The sequence below is a fragment of the Lactuca sativa genome, chromosome 3 (genome assembly GCF_002870075.4).
Source record: "Lactuca sativa cultivar Salinas chromosome 3, Lsat_Salinas_v11, whole genome shotgun sequence".
NCBI lineage: Eukaryota > Viridiplantae > Streptophyta > Magnoliopsida > Asterales > Asteraceae > Lactuca > Lactuca sativa.
This window is the reverse complement of record NC_056625.2, coordinates 217,690,240-217,702,742: the sequence shown is the minus strand read 5'-3', so window position 1 is coordinate 217,702,742 and position 12,503 is coordinate 217,690,240. Positions and strand designations below refer to the sequence as shown.

Below are 12,503 nucleotides of genomic sequence, written 5' to 3'. Positions count from 1 at the left end.
TAAGACTAAGTGTCCCATGTTCTATATCCAATGGTCTATGCAAGTTTAAGGCCAGATATGAGTATTAGGGTGTGTGTATGGTCATAAAGGTGAGTGTGCGGCTAGGTATGTGGCCAGGATTGTGAGTGAGGTTGCACACTAGAGTGTGCGGCCGTACAGGGTGTGTGTGCGGTCGTACACAGGGGTGTGCGGCCGTACACTCCTTGCTTGAATCCCATGTGTCGATTTTGTGGCCTTACTCTCACTTTGGAGGGTATTATGAGTGTGTGCGGCCACCTGATGAAGGTGTGCGGCCGCACTCCTTCATAGGATGAAGAACATTATGAGTTTGAGGCTTGGATTCAAGTGTTTTACCTCTATAACAAGCTAAATGATGGTGTTCTTCACGTTTTGGGAGCCTTCTAGGTGTTTTTGGGTGGTTTTCTAGAGAGAGAAAGTATAGAGAGAGAAAGGATGCAGCCAAAAGTAAATGTAAGGGGGTCCTCCACTTTATATAGGGTTGAGTGTGAGGCTGAAGGGGTTTGCTGCCAGGTGTGCGGCTGGCTTGGCCGCACACATTAGTGTGCGGCCGGCTTGGCCGCACACATTAGTGTGCGGCCGCACACACCTCTCTTGGTGTGTGTGGCTGGATTTTATGATGCAACACCCTTCCTAATCCTTCCTAAGGTCCATATCTATGATATAATAAGCCTAAAACACTAGTGCGGACTCAATATACTGTTAAAAGATGCTAAATTCAAGTGAAATATAGATATATGGATCGATTGCTTAGTGTAAAAGTGTCAAGTTGTCACAGATGCAGGGGCAAGGCCCCAGTTTGTCCGGACTTCAGTCCGATGCAGGGGACAAGGTCCCAGTCAATTTCCAAACTTCGGTCTGATGCAGGGGGCAAGGCCCCAGTTAGTCCGGACCTCGCTCCGATGCAGTGAGCAAGGCCCAATATGTGCTTTATATGTTTGTATGGTATGTGGTAGTTTGGGGGAGCTCACTAAGCTTTGTGCTTACGGTTTTTGGTTTTTGGTTTCAGGTACTCAGTTTTCAAAAGAGGAGCTCGGAGAGGTTGTAGTACACACACCATAGTCAGTTAGTCTGGGAATGTTTTACTCTGATAATAAGATTATGTTTTGAATTGATACTCGGAAACTATGTTATGACTTATCATACGGTTTTTATAAATATGGTTTTAGTAAAGTTTTAAAAGAAATTTTTAGTCGTGATTTTGGGTTGTTACACAATCTTTCATATTTACAGAGGAGAATACATTCTTTTGTTTACGCTCACGATCAATGTGGGATGAAGAAATTTTAATTAAACTTATTTCTTTATTTGCCAATAATTTCATTTTGTTAAATAAAATATTAAATAATAAAAATAAAACATTATCCAGAAATATTGTTCAATAGTTCCATTTTTCAGTAATCTCGTAAGTTGCTATAAAAAATCAAGTTTTTATTGAATAACTTTTTATTATATCCTAAAATCATAAATTCAGTTAGGTACTTAATATAGAAAGTTTGTGTATATGTATTTTCATGATTCAAAATATCATTATAAAATGAATTCATTTATAAAATATAATCAAGTATATATTATTATATTTCGTGCTTTTAAATCAAAGTGATTTTTCAAAAAATTATAATTTTATGTTTAGGTAGATTTTTTTATATTTATATAACATTAGGTAACTTATAATATTATTATAAACAATTTGAATAATCATGGGAGTTTCAAATGTATGTGGTGAAAGGAAAATGTTTCATTTATCGGTCCAAATTGATCAAACTTGGATCGATTCAGTTTAATATACCAAACTACATAACGTTTTTTCTATTGAAATCCGGTTTGTATATACTTTGTGTTTTTGAATCAAATTTATTTTTCAAACAATTATAATTTTATGTTTAGGTAACTTATTTATAATATTATTAGAAACAATTTGAAAAATCATGGGAGTTTCAAATGTATGTGCTGAAAGGAAAATGCTTCCTTTATCAGTCCAAATTGATCAAACTCAGACCGATTCAACTCAATATACCAAACTACATAACGGTTTTTCAACTAAAACTCTGTTTGAACCTAAAAAAAATTGGTTCAAAACCATTTTCAGGATTCTAAAACTTAAATGGACAGTTGCCAATAAAGACAATCTCACCAAAAAATACTCTCAACATCCTAAAAAAGGTAGGCATAAGGAAGTTCTTTTGGTTTGATCCCGTTGAAACAATTCACAACCTTTCCTATTTATAGAAGAGGAAACGTTCTCTTGTTTACTCTCACCATCGATGTAGGATGAAGACATTGTAATAAAACACGCTTTCTTGTTAATAAAACATTATTGAACTTATTTAGTAAAACACCCTTTCTCTTGTTTACCCTTTCTTTATTGTTCAGTAGTTCTATTTTTTACATAATCTCGTAAGTTGCTATCTAAAAAAGTAAGTTCTTATTGAATAACTTTTTGTTCAATTCTAAAATCATAAATTCAGTTAGGTACTTAATATAGAAAGCTTGTTTATATGTATTTTAAAGATTCAAAAGTTCATTATAAAAAGAATTCGTTTATAAAATATAATATGCGCATATATTTCATGCTTTTGATGTTTTTTTATATTTATAATTTTATTTTTAGGTAGATGTTTTTTTTATATTTATATAACATTATGTAACATTTTTAAAATATCATTGGAAACAATTTGAAAAATCATGGGAGTTTCAGATGTATGTAGTGAAAGGAAAATGCTTCTTTTATGGTCCAAATAGATCAAACTCGGACCGATTCAACTAAATATACCAAACTACATATTTTTTTCTAGTGAAACTCGGTTTGTATATATTTCATGCTTTTCAATCAAAGTGATTTTTCAAACAGTTATAATTTTAGGTTTATGTAGATGCTTTTTTATATTTATATAAAATTAAGTAACTTATTTATAATATTATTAGAAATAATTTGAAAAATCATGGGAGTTTCAAATGTTTTTTGTGAAAGGAAAATGATTCCTTTATCGGTCCAAATTGATCCAGCTCCGGTTCAACTCAATATACCCAACTACATAATTTTTTTTTCTAACTGAAACACGGTTTAAACCTGAAAAAATTCGGTTCAAAACCATTTTTGGAATTCTAAAAGTTAACTGGACAATTGCCAATATAGACAATCTCACCAAATAATACCTTCAAAATCCTACAAAGGTAGGCATGAGGAAGTTCTTATGGTTTGGTGTCTTTGAAACATTTCACAACATTTCCTATTTGTAGAAGAGGAAACATTCTCTTGTTTACTCTCACCATCGATGTGGGATGAAGACATTGTAATAAAACACATTTTCTTGTTTATAAAACATTATTTAACTTATTTATAATATTATTGTAAAGAAATTGAAAAGTCATGGGAGTTTCAAATGAATGTGGTGAAAGGAAGTTAATAAAGGGGGTTTCAAATGTATGAGATTCAAGAAAAAATGCTAGCTTTATAAGTATGTATCATATATATATATATATATATATATATATATATATATATATATATATATATATATATATATATATATATATATATATATATATATATATATAGAGAGAGAGAGAGAGAGAGAGGGATTTATTTGAGACCATATTAATTTTGTGAGACATGGAGACGCGATCCTAGCCTCATTGTGGAAATCAAAAAGATTTCAAAATATCTAAAATGCAAAATACAAGGAAAAATAAAAAAAAATCATTTTTCAATTATTGTTTTTGTTATTTTATTTACCTAAAAATAATAAATAAATAAATAAATAACGTTTTTTAAATATACGTGAAAAATAATTAGAATGTTAGAATGTTAGAATATTTTTGCTATTAAAAAAATAATTCCTTTTTCAAATAAAATTTTTAAAATGTTAGAATATTCTAGTATTTTATTAGAACTGTTACATATGTTAAAATATTCTAATATTCTACTAAAATTGTTAGATTTTGAAGAATATTCTAATATTCTATTAAAACTGTTTGAATATTTGTAGTCTAATATTATAGTAGAATATATAAATATTTTAAAAGTCATGTTGTAATTTTTATACTAAAATATTCTATTAGAATATTTCATAGATATTTAAAAAAAACAGTAATTTATTTATTTTTTTTATTTTTCTTATATTTATTTATTTTTTATATTTTGAAAAATATAAATGACAAAAATAATATTTAAAAAAAATCAAAACATTTCAATTATTTTACATTTTAAAAATATTTTTTTATCTCCAAAATAAATAGTTAGAAATATATCTCTATGTAGTAACTAAATATGTACAAAACGAAAACAATATTATATCAAAAAAAAACTACATCAAGACATGTTTGTAAGTGCAGACAAAACCAATAAGTTAACCCGTATATTTTCAAAATAAAAATGACACTTATAACTAAATGCATACAAAACAAAAACAATGTTTACCCTTTTAAATCATTTTTTGTATCGCAATTAACATGTTGACTAAATCCAAATTAATAGATTATAATGGATACTTCACATTATCTTCCTTCGTTGATTCAGCTTATATTCCTTTCACGTTATTCTTAATGTAAATCAAAACATGTCGGTCTGCGTTAATACCTTTAATATTTTTCCATTGGTCTTCATAATTTCATAACTATTTAACATTTCACATAATTAGAAAAACTATTCGGTTGGCATAAGAATCCATGTTTTTCAAGAGAACAATTCCTAAAGATGATAAAACACATTTTGAAAAAGTTGTGAAGTGCCACAACACAACACCACCGGTAAATAAGTCACAATCATCATCTATAACTTCCCATTAGGACTGTTCACTATTTGGATAAAACTGAATTGTCCAATTGGACAATTTGAATCGGACTGTTTGGTTCGGATATTCGGATTTTTGGATTGGTTTTTAACAAAACCGAATTATTATTTTGGATTTCGGATTGGTTTTGGTTTATAAAATAAAAACCGAATAGTCCAAAAAAACCGAATTACAATTTATTATTTTGTTCTTTTTAATATATATCTTTAATAAATTATAAATTTACTAAATTATTGTTTTAATATATTAAAAAATTTCATCTATTATAATACTTTAATATGTATTTCTTATAAAAAAAAATTATCAATAAAGTAAACTATAATATATTTTTCTTGATAGTTATTTATAAGTTTTAGTTTAGAACTAATCAACCAATATTTTTTAGTTTATATTATAGAGTAAGTTAATACTAAAGTTATATATTTGTTGAAATGTCTTGATTCTTGAAAACCGAATTGTAAAAAACCGATCCAACCGAATTATAATTTGGTTGGATCGGATTGGATTTGAATTTAGTTTGGACTATTTGGATCTATGTTTTGAAAACCGAAATTAATTTGGATTCACTTGATCGGATCGGATTAAACCGATCCATCCAAATGAACACTCCTACTTCCCATAATATAGGATTCATAAAACATTAAACATGAATAAGAAACAGTAGAGAGGCATTTTGATATTGTTTGAAGAAAGAAGATAGATGAAAAACGAAAAGCCAAACTCAAGTTACTGATACAGATACAGAACGATAGATTGATGGATGAATTTTGCAAAATTCAAGAGTGCTTATTGATGGATTATGATTTATGGGAAAGCAGATTGATAGATTTATTGGGTCTTGGTGGGTTGCCATGACTGATACCTGGTCCAATCTCTTTGACCAGGGTTGAGTGTGTGGCCCTTGGAATGGTAGATGTATTCATCCCCTTCTCCAGAGAAGTTCTCCTTGTGATCCAATCCATACCTCTTTGGCTTAAGCATTAGAAGCTGCAACAAACAAACAAATGTTTTGCTACAATAATAAGATACTACATAGTACATAGTACATAGTACATAGTACATAGTACATGATGGTGGAGTAAGTAGGCGGGAGGAGGGGTTACCTCATCTCCAGTGTGATCAGTTATAAAGTGCAGCCAACCATGCCATTCAGGTGGGACCTGAGAAGCATTGTAACGATCCTTGGAAGCGTATTCCACCCACCTGTGTCTTCCTACAAACATTACCCAAACAGTTTGCTTTTTTTTTTTTATTCATAAATAAAAAGTAATCAAATATATAATTTGATAAAACAATTGAAACCATGGTGATGTTTCTTTCAGGTTTAATAGAAAGTCACCATATTGTGTCTGATGAAGCTTCTCATAGTATTTATTGCCAACTTTGTCAACACCCACTAGCGTAGCACCAATGTTGTGAATCTTCGTTTGCCTAAATTCAATCATTCAGATTCCAAAATTAATTATAACTCCCAAATAATTCATTCTAATACCTCACACTCAACATGCTTAACCATAAAGAATGTTGCCACGTATTTTAGCCTTGGTTTCTTTCCGGTTTCCATTGCAAAAATGATTTTGAAACGGGCAAATAAAGAGCATGTCATGCAAGGTTAGATTGAATACTTTTCATAAGAAACAATTTAGACGTTATGTGCAGTTCACTTGAGCAAGAAGAAAAAAGAATTGATTGAGTTAATTCCCTACACTAATAAATTAGTAGCTGATAGCTGAACCATAAATATATATATATATATATATATATATATATATATATATATATATATATATAATAATTAATAATTAGTAATTAATAAGTCAAGGGGCTTTACTTACAAAAGATTTCCATCACTTAGACAATTCCTGAAACAAGCACACACAAAAAAAAAAGGTTAAATGCAGTTGCATGAATGGAACATGATAAGAATGAGATTCATGTAAAAGATAAAAACATTCTTTTATTTTCATATCATATGTCCACTCCACTATAACTTTTTGACAGAAAAACAAGTGGATTATCAATTATCCATCTGATTATATATACATCAATAACTACACTAACCCATTTCTTCTATGACTATAGAAATGATATGGCTTTCAACATTTTCATTATTACACAAATATCATCATCACTCGTGTCTGGTATCAATATTAGGAAAAAAACAGTCTATAAATCTGCATGTATTATGTATATTCTACTATTGATTAATTTAGAACTGGAAGAAACAATAGTGACATTGCCACATGAAATATCAATATCATCTCTTTATTACAATAAATTTCTAATAACCAACATGGGTAATTTTGCTTGCAAATAATCAAAAAAACAGTCCTTTTGGTTTTTCTGAATCTGAATCGTATAAACAGTCTTCTTACCCTTTTGTTCTTTCAAAAATGCCATCAATTTCATGACTTCCACACTAGCAAACCCTAAAAGCGAATGCCTATAATTAATCTAATCTACGCAATATCATCAATCTATAATAATATTAGAGAATTCATTCTAATTTCGAAATAGAGAACCCTAAAAGATGAAATACCAACAAAAATAACCTAATCCCATATACAAACACTACCCTCAACTTGAGCGAAATGCATCTACGACACTGTAAAAGCCTATTTCCAAAAATCTAACAATCATCTAATCCCCACCCCTCTTTCTTCATCTCTTCATCTACAGATACGCATCATGAAATTATTACATACCACACTCAATACACACTAGAAGAAGTAGGTCAATATCAAATTGAACGAACAATAGCTCATTTTCGAGATAGATCTTTAATTCGATTAATTTTAGAGAAAGGAAAATAAATATAGATAGATGGAAGGGGAAAAGAACGAACAGAAATCCTTCTTCACGAAGCTCTCTTGCGAAGCTTACAAGACCCTTCTCTCTGATGCTCTTCAGAACGTTCCTCACCACGGAAGCCATTTCTCCCCCTTTCTTTCCTCCTGGATCGATCGATCGCCTCAACGTTTAACAGGATTCCTCACCCCTCTTTTGGGGTTTTAAATTGGAATCTTGTTTATTATTGTTCCCAAAGGCCAAAACTCCAAAAATTGTATTGGTCAACTAAAAATAGTCAAATAATAATAATAATAATAATAATAATAATAATAACATAAAATCAATATTTTAAAAACCGGTTTTTTAGTTGAACCGGTATGGAGATCGGTTTCCGGTTCGACCACCGGATCAACCGGTTTCTATAATTTTCATATTTTTCCTATATATATATATATATATATATATATATATATATATATATATATATATATATATATATATATATATATATATATATATATATATATATATATATATATATATATATATAGGTTCAGGTTCATTTGAGACTCATTCTAATTTTGTGAGACCGTGAGACCAAATCTAAAAATAATTTTAAAATGCAAAATAAATGGAAAAATTCAAAAATTCTTTTTTTAAATATTATTTTCGGAACTTGAATTAACTAAAAAAATAAAATATAAATAAAAATAAATTAAAAAAAATCCGTTTTTTTTTTTTTTTGAAAAATACGTGAAATATTCTAAATAGAATATTACTCTGACATATTCTAAAAAATAATTTTAAAATGCAGAATAAATGGAAAAATCTAAAAATTCTTTTTTTAAATATTATTTTCGGAACTTGAATTAACTAAAAAAAATAAAAATAATAAAAAAAAAATTCTATTTTTTTTGAAAATACGTGAAATATTCTAAATAGAATATTACACTGTACATATTATAAAAATAATTTTAAAATGCAAAATAAATGGAAAAATCAAAAAATTCTTTTTTTAAATATTATTCTCTGAACTTGAATTAACTAAAAAAAATACGTCTCACGGTCTCACAAAATATAGGTGGTCTCAAATGAACCTAACCCTATATATATATATATATATATATATATATATATATATATATATATATATATATATATATATATATATATATATATATAGGGTTAGGTTCATGTGAGAACAGTATTTATTGTGAGAACGTGAGAACACTACTTTATGTTACTATTCTACTATGAATTTTGTATATACAACGTTATGACATTATTCATCAACAAATATATGAACAATCACACATAAATATTCACATTAAACTTTAGTATGTACAACTTTATGACATTATTCATCATCGAATATATGAAGAGTCACATATTTAACATTCACATTAGAATTTACTAAAATTACTACATATATATAAATTTTATAGTAGAATGACAATATAAAATTGAATATAATCATATTGTAATTACTACAATACTATACATATTAAATTCAAACAAGAATAATAGCAAACAAATGGTGTTCTCACGTTCTCACAATAAATACTGTTCTCAAATGAACTTAATTATATATATATATATATATATATATATATATATATATATATATATATATATTACGAATTTGATTTTTATAAGTTCAAACATTAAAAATATACATAAAAATAAGTTGTAGATCACTCCAAATACATTAAAACAACACATAATCATAAGTTTTAATGTTTTATATCAATCCATATATATCAAAAAGAAAATAAAATATAATACCGAAACAAAATATAATTTTAGATGAATACAAATAAATCAAAAAACTCTATAATATTTATCAATTGTTTTTATTTAGAGAAAACTACATAGATTTGAAAAAATTCACTAAAAATTATTATACAAATGGTTATTTTCCATGTGTTTTTATTCGCCGGTTCAACCGGTTTATGTTGACTGGTTTAATCGGGTTCTTCTAAAAACCGGGTGGTTCAATCCGGTTCAAAAATCGACGTAAAATCGGTGATAATTGAACCGCTCTATCCCCCGGTTCGACCAGCCGGTTCAAACCGGTTTTTAAAACATTGCATAAATTTAAAAAAGTGGTTGTTAAAAAATATAAGGTTTTGTTCCAAAAAAAAGTTTGATGCATTGTTATTTAATTTTGGAAAGATTTGGGGAAAATGACATAAAAGCCTTTAAGTTTTCACAAAAATGTCGGTTTTACCCTTGGACGTGTTTTATGTCCAGTAAAGCCCGAAGTTTTGTTTAATTTGTTCATTTTTACCCTTGTAGCCGGTTTCCTAGTAACCTACTGGTTACCTAGGTTACCTAATGCCAGTAAAGCCCTTGAATTTTTAAAAATGTTCGGATTTACCCTTAAGTTTTTCAAAAATGTTCGAATTTACCCTTACCTTGATTGTTATTTTGATTATTATTATTATTATTATTATTATTATTATTATTATTATTATTATTATTATTAATTGTATAAAAATATTTTATACATATATTTTTAAATGTATATAAATATTTCATACGTTTTTAATACATTTTTATACATATTATTATTATTATTATTATTATTATTATTATTATTATTATGGTTCTTAATATATTTTTAAATGTATAAAAATATTTTATACACATATTTTTAAATGTATAAAAATATTTTTACTAATATAAATATATTTTTAAAAATATATATACTTGTATTTAATATTTATATATACATATGAAAGCCCATGTATTCCTATAGAAAGGTATTTATATATTTAAAATGTATTTATTTGTATTTAGTTGGTATAAGTAAAAATATATATTTATTTTATATAAAAGTATATTATATACATATAAATATAAAAATATGTATTTATATGGTTTATATTATATAAAAGATATAATTATATGTATTTGTACATATTACCAAGTATAAATATGTATTTATTATCAAACATCATACTACATAGATAAGCAAAATATATATTCATTAATTAAAAACATAGCGTAACAATTATAAAACCCTCCTAATTAGAAAACTTCAATAAAAACACTCGATTACAGATAAGATTTAGTATAAAATTTGAAAAAACCTCTATTATTCAACTATATTAGGTTAATAGTGAGTAGATAACAATAAATGATCAACAAATAACACTCGTAAATGGAAAATATACAAAATATAATTCAAAAAAACCTCGACAAAAAGACTTGATCACTGTAAAAATTAAATATTATCAACTTAAAATCATTCATTAACTATTTTTATCTCAAAAATTGATAACGAAATGTCAAATACGAGTGTAAACTTCATTTATGATTGTTGTAAGTTCACAAAAAGATCACGAAATGCATCAATTTTTATATTGATCTGAAGCATTTGTTTTTGCAAAATCAGTCATTGACGACATTTTTTACTTTATCAAACTTTTTCTGTTCGATTCAACAATTATAGATGAAGATTTAGGGTTTTTAAATGTATACAAATACCAAATACAAGTACATATATTTTTAAAAATATATTTATATTAGTAAAAATATTTTTATACATTTAAAAATGTGTGTATAAAATATTTTTATACATTTAAAAATGTATTAAAATGTATAAAATATTTTTATACATTTAAAAATGTATGTATAAAATATTTTTATACAATTAAAAATGTAATAATAATAATAATAATAATAACAACAACAATCAATGTAAGGATAAATCCGAACATTTTTGAAAAACTTAAGGGTAAATCCAAACATTTTTGAAAATTCAAGGGCTTTAATGGCATTAGGTAACCGGTAAGTTACCTGGAAACCGGCTACAAGGGTAAAAATGAACAAATTAAACAAAACTTCGGGCTTTGATGGACATAAAACACGTCCAAGGGTAAAACCGACATTTTTGTGAAAACTTAAGGGCTTTTATGTCATTTTCCCAAGATTTGGTGTATCGGTTGTTTAATTTTTTATATCTTCAACAACTCACCATATGTATGTCATGTCCCCTTATCCATATCTAGCTACTAACTATGGTACACAACTGTCATTGTTCACACATCATATGTGGATTGGTGGATTTCTCATAGTTGGTGTTGGTGCGCATGCAGCCATTTTTATGGTAAGAGACTATGATCCAACTACTCGATACAACGATCTATTAGATCGTGTTCTTAGGCATCGCGATGCAATCATATCACATCAACTGGGCATGTATATTTATAGGCTTTCACAGTTTTGGTTTGTATATTCATAATGATACCATGAGCGCTTTAGGGCATCCTCAATATATGTTTTCAGATACCGCTATCCAATTACAACCCGTCTTTGCTCAATGGATACAAAACACCCACGTTTTAGCACCTGGTGCAACGACTCCTGGTGCAACAGCAAGTACCAGTTTAACTTGGGGGCGGTGATTTAGTAGCAGTGGGCGGCAAGGTAGCTTTGTTACCTATTCCATTAGGAACAACGGATTTTTTCGTACATCACATTCATGCATTGGATTTTCTTTATGATTTTGGTCCATATCTATAAAATAACAAATATGTCACTAAAATACATTTTAAATTTCTTTTAATTAATATATTATTCTTTTAGTTAAAAAACCAAAAAAAATTCACTCACCTCTCTCTCTCTCTCTCATATTTGGATGCTATCCTCCCTGCACCACTGTCGGAGCCCTAACTTCATTGGCGTCGACTTCACCATAGTACCCATTTTCGATGGAGCACCACCGCTGGAACTCTAACTTTACATGTGACTACCTCCATTCCAGCCGATGCAAAACCGTATGCCATTAAAGCTTCAAACATGCACCACCGAACATGTTTCAATTGTAGAGCAACATCTCCATCGCCACCATATGTTCTAGCCGGAAAAACCATCACCACCGAGACAACCCTCCAC

At 28.1% G+C, this 12,503-nt stretch overlaps 1 protein-coding gene across 1 annotated transcript; it reads right to left on the bottom strand.

Annotated features, from left to right (window-relative positions):
• Nucleotides 1–5,458: 5,458 nt before the first annotated feature.
• LOC111894961 (probable NADH dehydrogenase [ubiquinone] 1 alpha subcomplex subunit 12) lies at nt 5,459–7,828 on the bottom strand. The gene is made up of 5 exons (XM_023891047.3): nt 7,657–7,828; nt 6,647–6,673; nt 6,151–6,242; nt 5,915–6,024; nt 5,459–5,798 (listed from the first exon to the last, which is right to left on the bottom strand). The coding sequence occupies exons 1-5, from the start codon at nt 7,743–7,745 to the stop codon at nt 5,640–5,642; spliced, it is 477 nt and encodes a 158-aa protein (XP_023746815.1). The 5' UTR covers nt 7,746–7,828; the 3' UTR covers nt 5,459–5,639.
• Nucleotides 7,829–12,503: the final 4,675 nt, after the last annotated feature.

Bases quoted from the DNA above. Each gene is read 5' to 3' on its own strand.
- LOC111894961 (XM_023891047.3), bottom strand. From the start codon at position 7,745: ATGGCTTCCGTGGTGAGGAACGTTCTGAAGAGCATCAGAGAGAAGGGT. The intron at 6,243-6,646 runs GTAAGTAAAGCC...GATTGAATTTAG, and splicing joins CTAAGTGATGGAAATCTTTT to GCAAACGAAGATTCACAACA. The intron at 6,025-6,150 runs GTGACTTTCTAT...TAATGTTTGTAG, and splicing joins GCTTCATCAGACACAATATG to GAAGACACAGGTGGGTGGAA.